Here is a 23,565-nt window from a genome sequence, read left to right on the forward strand (position 1 = left end):
ATGCCTCATTAACGGCTACTTTTCAGAAAACTGAAAAAAAGAAAAAAAAAAAAAACTTCCCTTTGGTTTCCCAGAACAGACTTAAGCCTAGTTCCAGGCTAAAATGATGTAAATCGGAGCTGTTTAAAGAGGAATAAAAAAAAAAAAAATTAAAAACTTGTACTGATCGTTGGTCGGAGTACCCGCAGTTCCTGACTGGAAGCTGTTAAGAGACAGACTTAACGAACTTCTCCGAAATAGAAGAACTACTTTTCCACTTTAAAAAAAAAGAAAAAGAAAAAAAGGTGGAAAAAAATTGCATAACTCACTGGAGCACTTTTGATACTTAACAATTGTATTCGTTGTCAGTCATATAGGCTAAGCTTTATTGTTTTGAAAAGTGAGCCTTCTGTTTATTTGTCTAAATTATTTTCTATATTAGGATATAATACAAGGCTATAGTATTTACATGGACATTAGGCCAAATCTACATGGGTTTCTTCCCTTTCACTTCAATTAGTTTTTAAGAAAAAAAAAAAAAAACTGCATGGGCAGTGCGCCATCATAATGTACAGCATCAAAAATGTAAGAACAAATCTAAAGACAATAATAATAATAATAAAAAAAAAATAATAATAATAATAATAATAATAATAATAAAATTAATTATTAACACTCCTAAAAGTACAGTATAGTGCTCAGATCATAGGCTCAGATACACTTAAGTTAGGTGACCTAACCCTAGTTGATACTTTATTTCAACTTTTCAATTATTTCATTAATTAACAAATAAACAAATGCCTTTCCGATGTGATATAAGTGAAAAGGGAGACGATTTCGAAAAATGATTTCACCAAAAGGCGGAGGCGAACTCGGGTCTCCCGCGTCAAAGACGATATGTTACTCGTATTATCACTTACGCCACTGAAAATGATGCACAATAGCCGTCTTTTGTAATATTTGTAAATATGGCCTATTTGCATTGTGTAAAAGCATTAAATAAAAGGCACCAGACTACAGAAAATGGCATATACTAAAGTATTTATTTTCTGGGGGAGGACCCACCCACATTTATTTTGCTTCCGACGCCCATGCTTGATGATGAAGTATAGTCTATAGGATATAACAAAGTGCTTTTCCAGTCCCGATTCCACAAGGTTTTATTCCGCATCCACCCCACTCCCGCTATATTAACTATATTATTCGCCCTCTGCCCGCTTAGAATAAATTTCTAAGCACCAAAATCGCAAAAACAAATAAAAATAATAATAGTAATAATAATAATTAATTAATTAATTAATTTTTAACTCTATAAAAACTGTAGTTTATATTCATCCTCTCCATTTCTATTTCTCTCTACTCAAATTAATTGTCAGTGTATCTAAAATTGTGTATCTTAGAAAAAGAAAAAGACGAACTACCTCTTAAACATGCATATCTTAATTTGATGTTGCTTTAAAACGCTGAAATATATAATGTATTTTATTCTGAAGGTGAAAGTTGTCGAGTTATTTAACTGCCCGCGGCGCCGTCAGGATCACTTTTTTTCCCCCTTTAATAAAGTGGATACAGCTTACAATACTCGTTCAAGAGTACGGCATTGCTCAAAACTATGCTATTTTACATATTTCTGTTATTTGAGTACAATCACAATGAAAAAACAGATGTGTATGCTATTTGTAAAAAAAAAAAAAATGTAAACAAGATGCTGGTTTAAGGGCGCATCACAGAAATTGCCTACAATTCTGCATATAGGCTTGCTACTTATTAATTTTATTTTATTTCGTTTTGTTAAATTATTATTCATTAAGAAATTTATATTTTGCATATGGGCATTTTTATTTATTTTACATACAGCTTTTTTGGGGTTTTCTCTGTGCATAAGCTCTGCGTGTGACGTTCTGATGTTTCTGCTGCATTTTGCTTGTGTACAATTAACCCCTCAAAACGAATTTAGCTGTTATTAATGTGTCACAGCCACGTTTCAATTTAAATTTAAATGTAATTTAACACAATCTGGTCGTTAATAATAACTAAACACGTCGGTTGTCGTTTGAAAAAAAAAAAAACAGAAATTAACATTTCTATTTTCAATGCAGTCTAATAAAAGTTCATCAGGAAAAAAATAAAAGAAAATAATAATAAAACTGCTCCTGCTTATGAATACATTTTTGCTTGATGATGAAGTATCTAAATAGTCTATAGGATATAACAAAGTGCTTTTCCAGTCCCGCTTCCACGAGGTTTTATTCCGCATCCACCCGCTCCGCGCTATATTAAATATATTATTCGCCCGCTGCCCGCTTAGAATAAATTTCTAAGCACCAAAATCGCAAAAATACTGTAGTTTATATTTATCCTTCCCATTTCTATCTGTCTCTACTCAAATTAATTGTCAGTGTATCTAAAATTGTGTATCTTAGAAAAAGAAAAAGACGAACTACCTCTTAAACATGCATATCTTAATTTGATGTTGCTTTAAAACGCTGAAATATATAATGTATTTTATTCTGAAGGTGAAAGTTGTCGAGTTTAACTGCCCGCGGCGCCGTCAGGATCACTTGATTTTTTTCCCCTTAATAAAGTGGATACAGCTTACAATACTCGTTCAAGAGTACGGCATTGCTCAAAACTATGCTATTTTACATATTTCTGTTATTTGTGTACAATCACAATAAAAAACAAAAAAACAAAAAACAGATGTGTAGGCTATTTGTAAAAAAAATAAAATAAAAATGGAAACAAGATGCTGGTTTAAGGGCGCATCACAGAAATTGCCTAAAATTCTGCATACAGGCTTGCTACTTATTAATTTGTTAGATTATTATTCATTCAGAAAAGAAAAACATATATTTCTTATGTGGGCCTATTTTATTTATTATTATAGGTTTATTGGGTTTTTCTCTGTGCATAAGCTCTGCGCGTGAGGTTCTGGTGTTTATGCTGCTTCTTGCTTGTTAATTAATCCCTGAAAACGAATTTAGCGGTTTACGTCAGTTGTCGGTTGGAAAAATAAAATAACCGAAATTAACATTTCTATTTCCGATGCAGTCTAATAAATGTTGGTCAGGAAAACAAAGAAAGAAAACAAAATAACAATACAACTGCACCTGCTTATGAATAGGCTTGGCTATCTTTTTGCTATTGGTTTGAACCATCATTTCAGGAAAGAGGAATCATTGAACTATTACTGGTATTTGTGACCAACGCCCCCTAGAGCTGGCCATGGTGTTTGGCTACAGAATGTTGTTCCTTGCGCCACCTGGTGGATATTATATTAAGTGCAACAACGTTGTAAAAAAATCTAAAAAAGCCGCTGCGGCAGGACGCGTGGCCACGCGTGCCGAATTGCAGGCTGCCGCGTGAAAATAGACGCATTTTTAATGGCCAGATCTGTATGCAGTTGTTCAGGTGTTGTGGGTGTTTTTAGTGTGTTGCTATGCAGTTGTTCAGGTGTTGTGGGTGTTTTTAGTGTGTTGCTATGCAGTTGCTCAGGTGTTGTGGGTGGTTTTAGTGTGTTGCTATGCAGTTGTTCAAGTGTTGTGTGTTGTGAATTTACTTTTATTTCATAATTTTGACTTTATCTCATAATTATAAATTATATCATAATTTTGACTTCTCTTTTATAAAAATTTAGAGCTTGATTTTTTCTTATGTGGTGAAAACATGCTTCTGTACGGTTATGCCATTCATAAATCAAATGAATTTCTTTGAATGAATTGTTCAACAACACTCCCACACTGATTTGTGTTGTGTGGCACTTGTGTTTGATTAATACTTTTTTTCCCTCATTCTCATCAGGACAGATGATGTAATGTGTGTTTTATTTTCTGGTCTAGATGCTCTTTGACATGTTTATCTGCTGGAGAGCTGATGAGCTGGAGGCCGATTGACCTCAGGACTCAAATCTTCCTTCCAGACTCCTTCAGTGCGATCCATCAACATGTTTTATAATAGCCCAGTGTCACGCCTGTCTACTACTATTCTCTGTGACTAACGTCCTGCACATTAAACTTGGATCAAATATTTCTGAGGAACTATGGGAAATCATTTACAAGAAAAAAAAAAGACCATTAATCTAATTTCTGTGGCACAACTGATCATCACATTAGATTGTGTGAAAAAAGAAACCCAAGTAGACATTCATAACTCAAGGCACAAATATATCCATAATGGTTTATACATCCTTATTTTGTATTTTTAATTACATTTGAATATTTATTTTACTTTTCTTGTGCTTTATGCCTCTAATTTTCACTTTATATATATATTAAATTATTATTATTTTTTCATATTTTTTTTATTTTTTTATTTTTTTACTATACAACCAACCTTGCCCTGAATTTACTGTAATTTAAATTTTAATGAAATTAATATATTGATTTTTATCAAATATAAAACAATATTAAACTATATAAACTATATAAAATGTAACAATATAAATATACTAATTTAACTAATTTTAGTAACAATATTGCATATTATAAACATGATATATCAGCGCTATTTTTCATTTTAAACAATATTTAGTTTTTTCATTTTTATTTCAGTTTTATTATTTATATCTGTTTTTTTATTGAGTTGATTTTAATTTTGAATTTGAATTTCGTATACTAGTCTAAAATAGCACAAGCATATTTGTAGCATTAGCCAAAAATACATTGTATGGGTCAAAATTATCGATTTTTTCTTATATGAAAAAAAAATCTTAATTTCTGATTAGTAATATGCATTGCTAAGAACTTCATTTGGACAACTTTAAAGGCAATTTTCTCAATATTTTGATTTTTTTTGCAGCCTCAGATTACAGAATTTTATTAATGACCTTGGACCACAAAACCAGTCTTAAGTAGCCAAAAATACATTGTATGGGTCAAAATGATTGATTTTCATTAGGATATTAAGTAAATATCATGCTTCATGAAAATAATTTATAAATTTCTTACCGTAAATATATTAAAACTTAATTTCTGATTAGTAATATACATTGCTAAGAACATCATTTGAACAACTTTAAAAGTGATTTTCTCAATATTTAGATTTTTTTTTTGCACCCTCAGATTGCAGATTTTCAAATATTGTCCTATCCTAACAAACCATACATCAATGGAAAGCTTTTTTATTTTCAATTTCAAAAAAATGACACATTGACTGATTTTGTGGTCCAGAGTCGTAGGTTTTCTTATATTATTTCATACATATACACAGTATATATGTTTTCTTTTGTAATAAAATTGCTCCAAAACAAGGCTGATCCTATCGCTGTTGCTGTCTTTTATTAAAGCATTTAATAAACCGCTGTTGCTTTAGGAGAAAGGAATTGCGTGGTCATTTAGATAAAGCTGTATTTAACAGCGAGCAATGAAAGTGTGTCCGCAGACATCAGCTGGCATTACGCCTGAGCTCTTCGGCAGAAATCATCTGCTCTCTTGACCTCAAAAGGCCCGATCTCAGTGCAGCCGTCATTCAGCACCTATTAGAGCTCGTCCCCGGCAGCGCAGACAGCCGGACACGTCCCGCGTCAAGACCCTCCTCAGGGACATCCACCCTTATTTTTAGTAACCTCTGCCACTAAAAAAAGCTTTTCAAATCTCCCAGCTGAAGCGTGAAGCAAAACGATGTCAAAACACATTACAAGAAGCCCAAAGCAGACGTAAACACGACCTGTTTATTCCCACAAACACTGGAGATGAACAGACAAGGTTTTTTAAATGATTATTAAAAACAAAAAAGGTTCGTTTTAACATAAATGCTCTCAAGGGACAAAATCATGATGGATGTGATGGAGAGAAATAGGCTGATCGATTGTGCGTTAACCCAAATACAAATGAAGAGTCATCTGTGATGTTTAATAGAGAAACAAATCCAGTCATCCATCGGCATCTATGATAAAAACCAAGACTAGAAATGTCCATTTCTCTTCATTTATGAAAACAGCTCTAAGTAGAAAATGACTTTCAATGTCTTTCAGTGTTTTTTTGCTTTAAATAAATAACATGAAGCTCAGATGTAGAACAAATGAAAACTTGAAATGTTTGTTTTTTGATTTGAAAGATGATGGTGGATCAGTCCTTCAGAATGAATTTCTGTCAAGAGTTTGAGAGTCTGTAATATATGAAATTACGCACATTGTTCAGTTAAACTGCAAGGTTTTTTATTAAGACATAAATAGTAATTCTATTTGTATTATATAATCATTTTATATATACATTTATAATTTTATTTTTTATAGTTTATTACAATTTTGAATTCGTTTTTTTTTCTGTTTTCTTTGTAATTTTAGTTCAGGTTTTAATCATTTTGTTTGTTTGTTTATAGTGTATATATAGTTTTAGTTTTAACAATGTAACAAACTCTCATACTAAATATTACAAAAAAATGTAATAAAATAAAGAAATAAAATGCATCTTCAATATCAAATAGAGAAACAACTTGAGTCATCCATCAGCATCAATAATGAAAATGAAGACTAGAAATGTACATTTATGAAAACAGCTAAGTAGAAAGTGACTTTCAATGTCTTTCAGTGCTTTTTTGCTTTAAATAAACAACATGAAGCTCAGATGTAGATCAGTCCTGCTCATTTTTTTCAAACATGAGCAGAATTCATTTCTGTTAAGAGTTTGAGATATATAAAATTATGCAAATTGTTCAATTAAACTGAAATCGACTATTTAAGCAAGATCTTTTAAGACATAAATACAAATTCTATTTTTATTATATAATAATTTGATATTAATACTTTTATTTTTTATATTTTTATTACAATTTTGAATTCATTTTTGTAATATTTCCTGCTTCTTTGTAATTTCAGTTCAAGTTTTAGTAATTTTGTTGTGTTTTTGTAATTTTTTATGTATAAAGGTATGTTTGTATATATAATTTTAGTTCTCACAATATAACAAACTCTCATACTGTTTTCTAAATATTACAGAAAATAAAATAAAATCAATAATATGCATCTTCAACATCAAATAGAGAAACAAATCCAGTCATCCATCGGCATCAATGATAAAAACCAAGACTAGAAATGTCCATTTCTCTTCATTTATGAAAACAACTCTAAGTGGAAATGTGTTTCAATGCATTTTTTGCTTCAAATAAACAACTTCAGTCTCTCAGATGTGCAACAAATGAAAACGGTTTCACTGAGAGATTTCTGTCCCTAAATGACTCGGCTAAATTCACATGAAATATAGAGAGGAATCTCATTGCTTTCTCCATCCGAGGCGCTAAAATGAGTCACAGGCAGATGGGAACAAAGTACAAACAAAAGAGCCGTGTCTCCGTCGCTCGGTGAAGAGTTCACCAACATGCCAGCAAGAGTTTGCTTCATTTGAGAGACGCAATGAAAGATTAAACACTTTCTCTTACTGCAGTCTGATCGTCATTTCATCTGAATGAGGACGTAATACAGAGCTCAACATGAGCTGATATCTCTCCTCCAACTCATCGTACATCAGACATCTGTGGGAATAAACTTCCTCAAACTGTTTGAGATCTTTTATCCAAAATGTCAAGCTACAGAAAGGACAAAAACAGCATAAAGCGGTGGAAAACAATAGCAGCATTTGAGTTTTGTGAGTAAGTGCTGACATTAATTCTTATTTTTGAGTGTATTACCTCTTTAAATGTTGTTTTAATCTATTTAAAAGACTTCACTTTTACTGCTGACACCCAAACATATGCTATCTGTTCATAAATGTCCATTGCATTTTATTTCTAACTAAACAAGGCCTTTAGCGAAGGTTTATGAGTGAGATTTCCCTTTGGATGTGTCATGTGATAATTATATCTAGTGAAGGTCTATTCTGTCCATCTGTTAATTAGTGTTGAGCCTTTTGAGCCATTTTCATTTCACATGTTCTGATTGATTTGGCAAAGAACCATGAAGATGTTAAAAAACTGGCCTGAAAGAGACAGAACACATTTGATTCACAAATGAATCATTTGAATGACTCATTTGAATGACTCTTTAGTGGACGAATCATTTGAATGACTCGAAAGACGATAGAAGATCGATCCATCTTTTTTCAGTGAAACTCATTTATAAAACATGAGCAGAATGAATTTCTGTCAACAAAAACAAGTTTGTGAAATGTAATATAAAATGTAATATATATTTGTGTGAACTATTCCTTCCGCCACAAATTCAAATCAAAGTTTGACGGTTGATCGGCTGAGCAAGTTTCTTCGTTACTAATTCCAAAACCGCAAGTAACCTGATTAAAACATCAATTACAAACAATAACTAGCGCAGCAACGAAACTTTGGTGAGAATAATTACTTATTATTAATTACTTACTATTACTTACGATGACTGAAAACGGACAGTATCACGTATCAAGCTCGTGCAGGCTATCTGACTCACGGAAAATCAACACTAATAGGCTCAACAGCACACACAAAGAAACAAATATGAACAAACATACTGCGGTAGAAAAGCACCATTACGATTGCAAACGTGACATTGATTTTATACAACAGTAGTTCAATAAACTAGTAGTTAATATTAACTGACTTACATTTTAGACACATCATTAACCGTTTTTGCTAATGAAAATAGTTCTAAGCAAAGCAACAGCAGAACCTCTGTGAATCTCTGAGCAACACAGCGGTATTTCAGTACTGAATGATTTAGCATTTTTTAATGAATCGGGTGAGTCAGTGAATGAACTGGTTGAATCCGTGACACGCTCATTAAGACAGTGACTACTGCCACCTATTGGTGGTTCGGTTTTATATTTAAAGGTATTGCATTTTTCCAACATTTTCGATTTATGTTTAAAAAAAGTAAAACATTAATCTTATAGCATCATTTATGTATTTGCAATTTTACTGTGTAAATGCATTTTTTGGAACCTCTTATCTTCATTAAACAGTCTAAGTTAATACAGTTCTTAGTGCTGCGTTTGATACTATTGACCACAACATTCTTTTAAATAGACTTGAAAATTATGTAGGCATTAATGGTAGTGCACTGGCTTGGTTCGAATTGTACATATCTGACCGTCATCAGTTTGTGGCAATAAATGAAGAGGTACCATTTAAATCGCAAGTGCAGTATGGAGTACCTCAAGGCTCAGTACTAGGGCCAGTACTTTTTACGCTTTACATGTTACCCTTGGGAGATATCATCAGGAAACATGGTGTTAGCTTTCATTGATACGCTGATGATACTCAGCTCTATATTTCTTCGCAGCCCGGCAAAACATATCAATTCGAAAAACTAACAGAATGCATAGCTGATATTAAAAACTGGATGGCGAATAACTTCTTACTGTTAAATTCTGAAAAAACAGAGGTATTAATTATTGGACCTAAAACCTCCACAAGTAATGACCTAAAACACAGTCTAATACTAGATGGCTGCTCTGTAAATTCGTTGTCATCAGTTAGGAACCTAGGCGTCCTATTCGATAGCAATCTCTCCTTTGAAAGCCACATTTCTAGCATTTGCAAAACCGCATTTTTCCATCTTAAAAATATATCAAAATTACAACCTATGCTATCAATGTCAAATGCTGAAACATTAATTCATGCGTTCATGACCTCAAGGGTAGATTGTAATGCTTTATTGGGTGGTTGTTCTGCACGCCTAATAAACAAACTCCAGCTGGTCCAAAATGCAGCAGCTAGAGTTCTTACTAGAACTAGAAAGTATGACCATATTAGCCCGGTTCTGTCAGCACTGCATTGGCTCCCTATAAAACATCGTATAGATTTTAAAATCTTGCTAATTACTTATAAAGCCCTCAATGGTTTAGCTCCTCAGTACTTGAACGAGCTCCTATCGTATTATAGTCCCTCACGTCCGCTGCGTTCTCAAAATTCTGGCAATTTGATAATACCTAGAATATCAAAATCAACTGCCGGCGGCAGATCATTTTCTTATCTAGCGCCTAAACTCTGGAACAATCTACCTAACACTGTTCTGGAGGCAGACACACTCTGTCAGTTTAAATCTAGATTAAAGACTCTTTAACCTGGCTTACACATAAAACATTAACACATTTCTATAATTCAAATCCGTTAAAGGATTGTTAGGCTGCATTAATTAGGTCAGCCGGAACCGAAAACACCTCCCATGACATCTGATGCACTCGTTGCATCGTAAAAAGAATGGCATCTACGCTAATATTAGTCTGGTTCATTCTTATTCCGAGGTCACCGTAGCCACCAGACCCAGCCTGGATCCAGATCAGATGGTCACTCCAGTCCCCCGGATCCAGTCCGCACCCAGCTTAGATCATGGATCACCACCTGGAGATGACTTCAATAGCAATGGATGTCAACCAGATGAGCTCCAAGGCGGATCATCACTAAAGACCTCGCCAACCTAGATAGCCATCGGCGCTACACCACAGGATCCTGATGAGTTCTCTACAATTGGACATTGGTACAAACTGCTGGTTTGGTCTGGCCAGAGGAGAACTGGTCCCCCGACTGAGCCTGGTTTCTCCCAAGGTTTTTTTTCTCCATTTCTGTCACCTGTGGAGTTTTGGTTCCTAGCCGCTGTCGCCTCTGGCTTGCTTAGTTGGGGACACTTTCCAGCGATATCGTATACTATTTGAACTGAACTGACGATGATATCACTGAATTCATTGATGAACTGCCTTTAACTGAAAATTGATTATTTACAATAATGCGTTACTTACACACTATTGTTCTGTTTAAATACTGTGCAGTTGCTTTGACACAATCTGTATTGTTAAAAGCGCTATATAAATAAAGGTGACTTTGACAGTTAAATGTCAATTGCATTGCAGGCTCTGTTTTTCCTGTGCAATGGAAAGATGGAGTGTGTTGATACTGATTTGTGTAAACATACATAGTCTAGTTATTCTAATTGAATGTATTGATAAAATTTAAGAATTTGATGTGAATGATGACACATACAGTTATAGTTAGGTTAGGAAAATAAAGTTAAAAAGTGTCCTAGAAATCAATTTAAGGCAAATTTCCAAATATTCAGATTAAAGTAAGACCTTATAGAGCAGTGATGAGACTATTGCTTCAGAACCCTTACAGAAAAAACACATGAATTTCACATGTGCAAAAACACATGCGACACATGTGGAAACGTGTGCTTTTGGAACACTTTCATGTGCATTCTGTGTGAATTCCCATGTGGACACATGTGATCACACGTGGAACACATGTGAAATTCATGTGGTTTTTCTGTAAGGGAATGGATGAATTTACAGCAAAAAAAAGGATTTTTTTTGCCCCGGACAAGTACATTTTTCACTCGGACAAGTGAATGTCTAATTTACTTGTCCGAAGGACAAGCACATGTCAAAGTTTAATGTCAAGCCCTGTATATATATATGGATCTTCAGCATCAAGTATTCATTACAACATGGTTCTGTCCATCTGACATCTTCTCTTTTAATTTTCCGGACATGTGTGGAAGTACTATACAGTAGTATAATAATATTCATACTTGAATGCCAAATCATATGCAGCTTTCATGCATTTAATTTCACAGTTCAAACCTAAAGGAAATCCCACAGAAACCTTGAGTCAACAGATATTTCACGGGCTGGAAGTGAAATGATTCGGGAGCAGAATAGGCCTGAGAAAGCCCTGCGGTAATACGGCAAATCAAATATTGAAGAGCCTCAATTTCTATTATAAACAATGACAGAAGCTTTGGATCTGTCAACCAAACAAGCTTTCAGTTTCTCACTGTCTCACTACCTCTGGGTTTGATAGCAAGATAAATAATTCAATCCTAGAGCACTGCGGATAAAAACCAGTGGACTTAAAGCAAAAAGAGTCCAGAGAGGAACTCTGAAAGCACAGATTACATCAGCTGAATCATCTATCCGCATCAGAAAATGCTCCAACACTCGTCCTTTTCTTTTCTATCGCAGATAAGTTTCATTTTAAAATAATAAAAATCATGTGAAGTCATGCATTTATCTTTTCCGTCTCTAATTCTCTCTCGGCTACAGCCTTCTTCTCAAATCTTCATCATTTAGTGCTTTAGTACTTCAGGACATCTGCATCCGCTGCTGTAGCTCTTAATGTTTTTATTCTCTGTTGTTCATGTAAATGTCGGCATCTGAATGAAGCTTGGTTCTCAGGTCTGTAGAGGATTTGAGAGCTTTAATTTGGGACAGTGAGAGTTGAGAGCGTTTTAGGGGCGTGTCTGTAATCTGCTTTGGGAAGCGCATTTCCATCTGCTGATGAGAAACTTTAATAAAGCACAAAGTTGCAAAGAAACCACAAGACCACCACATTTTACAGCTGGTGAAAATACCACTGCATGGCATTGCATTGGTGTTTCTGATGTCACATGAACATGGCAAAATGTACACTGTTAAAGAAACATTCACTTAAAATAAATGCATCAATCAACCTAATCTGATATAATAATGAAGAGACAGACAACTGTAAACAACATCAGGGATTCACAAACTTTTTGTGAGCTGAGCTCATTTGACATGAAATATTTATATCCCCTGAAGATTTTAAATTATTATTTTAATAACATTTAACAACATGAATGCGTGTATACATGCATGCTCATGTTATTTATTTATTTATGTTTGTTTATATATTTTATGTTTATGTTTCATTTTATATTTTTTATTTTATGTTATATATTTTTTATTATACAAATGTTATTTTAAATTTACTTTATATATTTTTTTTAATTATTAACTTTTCATCAGCACACAAACCCATGCAGTTTGCTATTTTTTTTACACATTTATTTTATTCTAACTATTTATCTGATTAATCATTTACTTTAAAATGTGCTTTATGAATAACTGTTGATTCAAATGACTCACTCATAAACACAGTCGTTTTGCACCATCTACTGACCATCTAATGATTCAGTGACTCACTTATAAAAAACAGTCATTTGTTTTCTTCCTAAAGTAATACATGCTTTTGAACTAGGGCTGTGCAATATGTACAAAATAATCATATCCATGGGTACCAAAGACGTCACTTCCGCTATGCTCGCCGCCATATTTGTGTCCGATATGATAACAGGCACAGCGCATCTAAATGAGATTTATTAATAGATTGAAACAAGAAATTACTTTTTATCACTACTTCCCACACTGTGTATTTGACTTGATTGTATGTTTAGGACAGATTGTGTAAATTATTGTGAACGTAGTCGCTCGGTGAAGGCTTTAAGACCTGGAAGAATCCTTTGCCGGCTGGTCACTACTTCACAGCGAACGGGACTCGCGCTGACGGCACTAATACAGTCCACGCTTAGATTTCGGCAAATTAGTTTTGCCGAATGCAAAAAAATTTGATTATTGAGCATAAGCCCAACATCCAGCAAGCCAAGGGAAGACGTCTTTCACGTTTTGTGTATTCATAAACCCGGATCTCATTATTGAAGCTCAAATTCAAGCACCAAAAGCATGCGATTTCTGTTTAAAAATATGCTTTTTCATTCATCCAGACTATATGGCCGCATAACATTTTAGTTTACTTTAGTTTATTACATCACTTGTGCAGCCAGTCACAATTCACAATGGTACCATTTACTCGGGATGATGATTTGTGTGTGTGCCATTTTTGTATGACAAATAATTTTTAGGGTAATTGTACATAAATAGTTTTAGCAAAACAAATATGATTATTTTAAGAACCTTTTTTACATGTATATACTTTACTGCAGGCGTTGCAATGACGAACGCTATGTAGTACAATAGTTTAGCGTTTATTATTTAATTTTCATAATTCATTAAACACCGCATGTTCTAAAATGCCTTCAACTGTAAACACTCTTGCTCTTAAGCCTAATACACACTGAAACAAATAATTTACGGCATCTGGGTGTACTGTAAGTCACTATTCTCTGCATTAGCACTGTTTTGAACTTACTGTTTGAATGCATTCTCGTTTACTAAATCTTTTGACGTACGAGTTGATCGGTTCAAAATGTAATTAACTGATTCTTTTCATTTTAAGGCATTATTTTCGTTATCATCTACTTATTTACAATCTTAGTCAATAATTAATTATTATTGCACTACTCTTGTTGTGCCCGAAAAAACACCCTGCTGTGAAAAGCACCTGCGTGAATGACACCGGTACACTAAAGGCTATATGCATACCGACCCACTTCAAGCACTGCTGAGATCGAATAAATCTGTAGTTAGGTTTTTTTCTGATGACTGTTGTTACAGCTAACAGAACAACATATCCCGGGCATATTGTATCCCTGTTGTGAACATTCTGGGAGTTTTGTTGATCTTCCTCTGGTAGTTGTGGCTGCTGTGACCATAGACTAAAACAGGTAGCGCGGACACAAAAATGGCGGCGATAAAGCACAGTGACGTCACATGGTCCCTATGAATTGCGATTTTTTGAACGAATATTGCGATTTTTTTTTTTTTTTGTGCTTTTTCAAACAAGCTACATACATACATTCTAAATGTATTCAGTGCACAAGAAGTGCATAACAAAACATTTCACAATGAAATAACATAGTATTAAGTTTAATAAACAAAACTGTAGTAAAATTGTCTTTAAAACAGACAACATAAAATAAATTAGCCATGTTACTTTTTTCCCCCGGTACTTTAGCCTACTTTGTGTAATAACGAAAACATTCATTTCAGTGGAAAAATAAGTCCAAAACTATCTATTTTAACATTTTGAGGGCTCTACAATCTTTTGCCTTTTTTTATTTTATTTTTTTTTATTAATTCTTATGTGTTTTAATTTTTCTGATAATCAAAAAGCATAAACATTTATTTAATCAAATGAAAAATAAACCCTTTTAATTTTTGGCAAACAAACAGAAGTTTACTGTTAAAATCAATCATGGAAGAAAAATTATATTCAGTTTAAAACGTTTAAATAATAATTAAGTGGTTAATCTTGTTGTAATATAAATTTTTTTATCATATATATTGTTTTATGTAAATTATTTAAATAGGAATATAAAAACACCTACATTATACTGTACAAATGTAATACAAGACTAATATTGTTCTGCTTCATGTTAAACCGTGCTTTTATTTTGACAGGTTGCCGTGAAGTTTCTGTGTGTATATGATGCTAGTTTTCTCAAATGAAACGGTAAAAGTGACACTCACAGCAGCTTTGGAGATTGAGTGTATCTGTTCATGTGAGATGCAAATGCCAAAAATTAGCGGGAGCGTCACGTGTGCTTCAGTATGAGTGTAGTAAAGAAAGAAATACGCATCTCCGCCATTCAAACATACAGAGGCAAACGGAACATGCAGGATTCATATTAAAACGGTCTTTTTGCATTTCAGTTTTCACAGACACTAGTCCATATTGTGATTTGAATTAAGTGACAGACCAACTTTTGATTTATTAATCCAAAAATCGACGAATTACGTGGCATTCCGCGCTATAGTAGATTCCGTTTTTATGAATGGAGTCCGCGATCCAGTCCGTGTTTTCGCGGAGGAGACATTGTAAACGCGCGACCATGAAGAGACAGAAATGACATGCCTTGTAAATAAGATAAATAACATAATGCAATTTAGTTTCTTTAATAAAAGAACTATGTAGGCTATAGACCTGTTCTATAGGAAAGATCACCTTAAATGACTTCTATTGTGATCTGGCGCTATATCAAAAATAAAATGAACTTGACGTTCAAGGGGGCGGGGGTGCCGTTGGGGGTTTAGATAAAATCGCAGCCTTATGCGGTTTAGAAATCGCATGTGCTTAAATCGCGATTTTTTTGCGATTGCGATTAATTGCACAGCCCTATTTTGAACAAATCAGTTGAATGATCAATCCAATGACTCTGTGCTGTTGAATGAGCCAACGTTGTTAAATGAATCGGTTCAATGAATGATTCAAATGACTCACTCATAAAGACGGTCATTTTGGTGCAACTATGTAACTGTTAAAGATTCAATGACTCATAGATACAGTAATTTTTTTTTTTTTTTCCTAAATGAATCTGTGCTTTTGAACAAATCAGTTGAGTGGTCAATACAATGGCTCACTAAAAACATTTACTTGTTAAATGAATCGGTTCAATAAATGATGGTACTTTTATTTTATTTAGTAATTTAGTTTAAAATGTGCTTGTTTTGTGTTTTTACTTTTTTTACATTGTACAGCATTTTGGTCTACAGATGTTTTTAAATGTGCTTTATAAATAACTGACTGAGCAAATAGTCTTGTATTCCATTATGAATGAATGAATGAATAAATAAATAAATTCAGTTAATGCCTATGTAACATGTCTCTTAGAAAGGATCTGCCTATATAGAAAACAGACCGCACTGCAGCTCACTCAAGATTGGATCAGACCTATAATCTTGTCCTGTAATGGATTCTCAGAACACAGAAGAGACTGAAAATGAGTGTGGACAGTGAGGTCCAGACTGACACACATCTGTCATTATGGACATTCAGATCTCTTCTTGCCCACATGAGCGTGATTCTGGGCTTTAGCCGTCCTTAAGAGGCCTAATTCAGCCTATTATTTGGGCTGTATTTGCAGCTCTTTGGTCTGGGTGAAGGCCCAGTCGCCTGGAGGAGATGTATGTGTGTGTGTGTGTGTGTGAGAGAGAGAGAGAGTTTCAGGCTCTCTAGGGACTGAAGCAATCACCTGTGACGAAAACGGCCATTCTTAACCCTGTACACGTGCTCACCGCCGTCACATGGACAGAACCGCTCCCAACCGCACTGAAACTGCATCACATCAGTGTTAATTATTGAGACTGATATGTGACTCTCTATAGCAGATATCAAAGACATTCCAGTGGGATTCTGACTGTCAAAAACATCAAGACATTAAAGGGCTGTGAAAAAAAAGATCATTTTGGCTAGCAAACCACCTGTGACTTGGAAATCAAACAGTGATTTTTCTGGTAATGGACACAAATGACAGACCTATTATATTCTGCAGAAACTTTTGTCTACCCTTAAATTTTGACTATTCTATGTGACAGATTGCTTACATTAAAAACAAATGTGATGCAAATGCTCTTTTTTCAAATGACTACAAAAAGACATGACTGGAATGTCTGCCATGATCTTCTGCATTTATTCCTCTTGTAGAATCCCATCTACATTCCATCTGATTTTAAAAACGGCAATAAATTAAAACAGATTTAAAACTGAATAAAGACAACTTCAGCCTTCAAAGGTTCAGCTCAAAAGATTTGCATAAATACTGACTGACTTAAATATGGGTCTTTTCCTCACACAAAGCATCATGTGACTTTAAAAGACTTACAATACAGCACACCAGTGAAAATGAACTAGATAATGAAGTCAGAAAGTAATCTTTTTATATAAAATCATCATTTCTATCAAATGACTTACCGAAAACAATAAGAAACATACCAAACGATTCAGTTGTGAATGATAAATGCACTGTTTTGTTTCCTAAATGATTAAGCAAAAATCAAATCAGTTGTTAATGATTCAATGACTCACTTATTAATAGAGTCATTTGTTTTGTTCGTAAATGAATCAGTTTTTTTGAACAAATCAGTTGAGTGATCAATTCAATGACTCACTGATAAAAACAGACGTGTTGCCTTGCTGAATGAATCAGTTTTGTTGAACGAATCGGTTCAACAAATAATTCAAATTGGCCATTCATAAAGACAGTCATTTCGTGCGGCCTACTGGTGCAACTATGTAACTATTAATGATTCAGTGACTTACTTATAAAGAGAGTGATTTGTTTGGTTCCTAAATGAATCATTGATTTTGAACAAATCAGTTGAGTGATCAATTCAATGACTCACTTATAAAAACAGTCACTTGCTGTGCTGCTGAATGAGTCAGCATTGTTAAAAGAATCAGTTCAAAGAATGATTCAAATCACTCACTAATAAACGTGGTCATTTTATGCCATCTTCTGGTGCAACTATGTAACTGTTAATGATTCAGTGACTCACTTATAAATACAAGCATTTGTTTTGCTCCTAAATGAGTCAGTGATCAGTTGAGTGATCAATTCAATGACTCACTCGCTTTGCTGAATGAATCAGTGTAGTTGAATTAATCAGTTCAATGAATGATTCAAATGATTCACTCATTAAGACTGTATTGTTTCAAAATGAATCAGTGATTTTGAATCAATCAGTTTAGTGATCATTTCAATGACTCGCTCATAAAAACAGTCACTCATTGCTTCACTGAATGAATTAGCACTGTTGAATGAATCAGTTCAGCAAATAATTAATAAAATAAAAAAATAAAATCTCATTTTGTGCCATCTACTGGTACAACAATGCAACTGTTAATGATTCAGTGACTCACTTATAGTCATTGTTTTGTTTTCTAAATGAATCAGTGTTTTTGAACCAATCACAAAGTTTGAGTGACTAATTCAATGACTCATGCATTAAAAACAGCATTACTGAACTAATCAATTCGGCAAATGAATCAAATGACTCACTCATTTTGCATCCCCTACTGGTTTAACTATGTAACTGCAGAAAGAGTTCACGGAAAAATCCATGAGTGAGTGACACAAACAGTAAAAAAAATCACTGTGCTCTAAACTGAACTGACAAATGCACCAAATGCACCATCTCCACTAAGAGGATTCAAACGCAGGTATTAAACTCTCAGCAGCTGTCCTGAGATCAGTGTGTTCATTAAACCTCTGTCTTATATATATGAAATACTCAACAGATTAAGGCACACATTTAAAATCTGTTATTTGTTCCTAAAGGTATTTGTGTTTTTGAACAAATCGGTTGAGTGATCAATTCAATAACTCACTAATAAAAGTCACTTGCTGTGCCTTTGAATGAGTCAGTGTTTAAATGAATCGGTTCAGAAGATGATTCAAATGACTCACTCATAAAGACTGTCATTTCATGCCACTCACAAGTGCAATTATAAAACTGTTACTGATTCAGTGACTCACTTATAAATAGTCATTTGTTTTGTTCCTGAATGAATCAGTGTTTTTGAACTAATCAGTTAAGTGATCAATTCAATGACCCACTCATTGCTTTGCTGAATGAATCAGCATTGTTGAATGAATCGGTTCGACAAACGATTCATAAAGACAGTCATTTTGCGCCACCTACTGGTGCAACTATGTAACTGTTAATGATTCAGTGACTCACTTATAAATACAGTCATTTGTTTTGTTCCTGAATGAATCAGTGTTTTTGAACAAAGTTGAGTGATCAGTTCAATGACTTACTCATAAAAACAGTCACTCTTTGCTTCACTGAATGAATCAGAGTTGTTGAATGAATCAGTTCAGCAAATTATTTAAATGACTCATAAAGAAAGTCAATGATTCAGTGACTCACTTATAAATAGTAATTTGTTTTGTTCCTGAATGAATCAGTGTTTCTTCGCTGAACGAATCTGCATTGTTGAATAAATCAGTTCAGCAAATGATTCAAATGACTCACTCATTTTGCATCACCTACTGGTTTAACTTTGTAACTGCAGAAAGAGTTCATGGAAAAATCCCCTGCACTAATGCACAAAAGTGACACAAGCAGTAAAAAAATCACTGTGCTATAAACTGAACTGTCTCCAGTTCAATCCCACAATCCTCTCTTCCTCAGCTCATCTCATCCAGGGCTTTTCCCTGATTCAGTCAAAGTGCCATCAAGAATTAAGTCTGTTCTCCAGCGCTTCAGAGCTTCTTTCAGCTCCTACAATCTCTATATTTCACTAAGAGGATTCAAACGCAGGTATTAAACTCTCAGCAGCTGTCCTGAGATCAGTGTGTTCATTAAATCTACATTTTATATCCATGAAATACTCAAGATATTAGGGCACGAATATAAAATATGTCATTTGTCCTCTGAAAACAATAAACAAACTGCAACAATCCGGAGACATTTACTGAAATACCACACAAAAATGTAGTCAAAGATGCTCAGTTACTACTGACATTAGCATCAGTTCACACAGAGAATGCCACACAGGTGTGACCCCTCACCTCGGGCCCCTGAGCGGTCCGGCGGGGCGTGTTGTCGTCCCAGCGGGTGCAGCTGGTAGTGCCAGCGTCACAGAGCGGCATGAGAGCGGAGCACTGGAGCAGCTCGGTCAACAGCTTGAGCGCCAGCGCTACGACCATGATCCCCGCATCGGGCCGCCGCCGTTACGCCCGCCGAACACCACGGGCGCCGAGAGAGCACCTCTAGAATCGCGCGGCACCAAACCCACGGGCCTAAACGAACCGTTCGCTGGCATCAACCCATATCCCCACCAGCTCTTTCTGAACACTTTGTGACTGGAAAGCTCCTCCGAGTTTTGCTTTGCCACGTTCCTGGTCGAGTTTCCTCACAAACGCAGGGATGCCGAGCAGGGAAAGGCACGCAGATGCCCACAGCAGTCGCTTCGCATTAGTGCACGCTGAGCGCAGAAGCTCTACTAGAATCCTACTTCTGTCAGAGAGAGAGAGAGAGAGAGAGAGAGGGGTACACGCTCGTTCCCGCACTAGCAGACATGCTCTGTTGAGGATAATGGGAGAGGAAGGGAGGGAGCGAGCATGTGCACGACAGAAGAGCGCAGACCAATGCTCAGCAATGGGAAGAAGAGGACAAAAAACAAAGTAATGTGAGATAAGGTGGGCGAGACGAAGAGATGACATCAGATGAATTAGCAATCGAGCGCAAAAACAAGCGTCTCCAAACAGAGCGAGAGGATCGGGATGAAGAGCGCTGGAGCAGAAACCTCCACAAACATTTCTGCTTTCTCCCTCTGTTCTCTGTCACGCCGCAAACGTCACTGGTCGAATTAGTGGTTTTGCTTTGTTTTAGTGGAAATAAACTTTTCAGTGTTCTTAAAAGGAAGTAAAACTTAAAAATAGGTATGTGTTTTTTTAAATAATGTTGATTAAAACAAGAAAAGCAACATCCCAGAACATCTTAGCTACCCCTTAGCAACCATCCTAAACACCATATGGTTGCTGTATTAGTATTATAATTTATAATGTATTAATAAGCATTATATAAGCATCTACAGATATGTGACCCTGGACCACAAAATCAGTCATAAAGGGTTAATATTTTTAAATTGAGATTTATGCATCATCTGAAAAGTTGAATAAATTAGTTAATGTTAGGACAATATTTGACTGGGATTCAACAACTTGAAAATCTGAAAATGTATTAAATCAATTAATTAATTGAATTAAAAATAATATATAAATATATAAATGATATATACATAAATACACATTTAAAAATGAAAAAATAATTGTTCAGTATTTTAAAATGTAAAAAATATATACAAATATTTTTAAAGAATATTTTTAGAATATTTAAAAATCTAAAATTATAATTTAATTATATATTTTTTCATATTTTAAAATGTAAACATTTATTGAATGAATTAATTGTATTAAAAAAATATCTATATATATATATACACACACATACACACATTTTAAAATAAAAACAACTGTAAAATATTTTAAAATGTAAAGAATATATAAAATATTTTACTCTTAAGACCAACTAGTTGGTTTAGTAATGATGTGGTTTTGCTCGTCTCTACACTGAACACATGAAACAGCGGAACTCAACAGACAAATGCTCTATTAATAGCACATGGCTGCAGAGTTGGATGCTAACATGACAAACAAACGCTTTCGGCAAAGTTATGGCATGCGTGAGTGTGTGTGTCTGTGTGTGCATGTGTGTCAAACAACACAATGCCTCCCAGTCTCTGCTGTTCATGTGTGCGTTTGTATGTTGAGATGATGTTTGTTACACACACACCCACACACACAGTCACCTGTACTGTCACTCCATTCAAAGACTAATTTGTGCAGCATTAAACTCATTTCATCAGATACTTGCATATGCTAATGAGCAATTACAGATACTGCATATGCAAATGAAGACAACAGCACATTGAATCTGCTTACTGTTCTGCTCACTACAAAACCCAAACTCTGTGATGATTGGTCATTTATAATGTTGTCATGGTAACAGGCTCTGTAGAAAGGCACTGCATTTACCTTATCAATGTTTTACTGTACTACACACACGTTTACCTAGGTATGTAAATGAGGACTTATCATAGACTTACACTGCTGGTTAGACGTTCAGGGTCGGTTTGGGATTCTTTGATGAGCAGAAAGTTCAAAAGAAGATGATTAGGATGGACTCAAACTCTTTTCTGCTCCTCTAGCTCTTCCTCTTCCTCTCTACCGTCATCTTCCTCTCTGTCCTCAATCTCAGCTGACATGGTTGAGTCCTGAGAGCCGCAGGGCGACTATTATACAGGCCGAATCAGCAGTGACTCACGCTAGTGTTTGACACAACAACACACTTCTGACAGAACACTACAGCCACAGTCAGCATCACTAGCACTGCTGCTCAACTCAACCTCACGCTCCACACTAGGGTTGTGCCGATAGACGATAGTATCGTGTATCGACGATAGTCAAAGATATCGCCTGTTGCGGATGCCTTTGACGATAGTAAGACGATTATTATTATTATGCGTCAAAAAGGCACCTAACTTTAGCGGTGCAGCGCGGAGAGCCAGTTCTAGGATGCCTCAGAAACTACACACAAGCATAGAGTGGCTGCGTCGCGCCACAGATGAGTGCAGTGAAAATGGGTAAGAGATTTATTCATCATGAAGTGTACATAGATTAAGTGTAGATTTAAGGTTAGACAGTCATTAGGATAACAGAGGTAGTAAAAAGTGGTTTAGGCTGAATTAAATACGATCAAGAGAATCCGTCTGTATATAGTAGAAACATTCACCTCAGTAACATCTATATGCGTTATCTAGAATTACGATGCGATAAAATGGCGCTAAACATATGCACGTGAATTACACGCGCATCGCTTCTCCACATTCTATATGAAATGAACTACAACATGAACTGATGACAAAGATCAGACACACAGCGGTAACATTATCGCAATATGACGGGTAAAGAAAGATACACACATTTACATTCATGCACGCACATTTACTGCTCCCTGAAGATAGCAGAGAATGAAACCGAAAGTAACCTCTCCGACAGAACTACAGTCATCGCTCTGTACACGCACAACTGTGTCACAAGTCACATGCACTACCCTTACAAAACAAATAAGGAATTTATTACATATTGACATATTTACATATTATTAAATAAATTAGCACGATAGTATCGTGTATCGGCGATCTCACAGGCTGACGATAGGACGATATGAAAATTGAGCATATCGCCCAACACTACTCCACACGTCAATGATTCCTCAGATCATGTGCAATGCTCTTTAGTGAGTGATCAGATGCAATGTTTTCACCTGCTGGACTGTAAAACAGCATTGAGGGGGAACTAGAATTCAAAGACGTGAGGATACAAGACTCTCTTCACATTATAAAGGAAGAAAACATCTTAGCAACCACCACAACATCACAGCAACCCCCTAGAAACAACCCAGAACATCTTAGCAACCCATAGCAACCTCCGAGAAAATCTTAATAACCAATAGCAACCGCCAGAACACCTTAGAAACTCTCTAACAACCACCCTGAACATCTTAGTAACCCATAGCAACCACCAGAACATCTTAACAACTCCTAACATCTCTGCAACCCCTAGCATAAAACTATCTTAGAAACCCTCTAAAAACCATCCAGAACATATTAGCAACCCCTTAG

At 35.1% G+C, this 23,565-nt stretch overlaps 1 protein-coding gene across 1 annotated transcript in view; it reads left to right on the plus strand.

Moving 5' to 3' along the window:
* The first annotated feature begins 22,456 nt into the window (after nt 1-22,456).
* LOC141300370 (voltage-gated inwardly rectifying potassium channel KCNH2-like) overlaps nt 22,457-23,565 on the plus strand; it is an 11,245-nt gene continuing 10,136 nt past the window's right edge. Inside the window, exon 1 of the mRNA XM_073830644.1 lies at nt 22,457-22,524. Coding sequence (XP_073686745.1) covers nt 22,457-22,524 — 68 coding nt within the window. The remainder of the gene's footprint in view (nt 22,525-23,565) is intronic.

Source organism: Garra rufa, chromosome 24, assembly GCF_049309525.1.
Source record: "Garra rufa chromosome 24, GarRuf1.0, whole genome shotgun sequence".
NCBI lineage: Eukaryota > Metazoa > Chordata > Actinopteri > Cypriniformes > Cyprinidae > Garra > Garra rufa.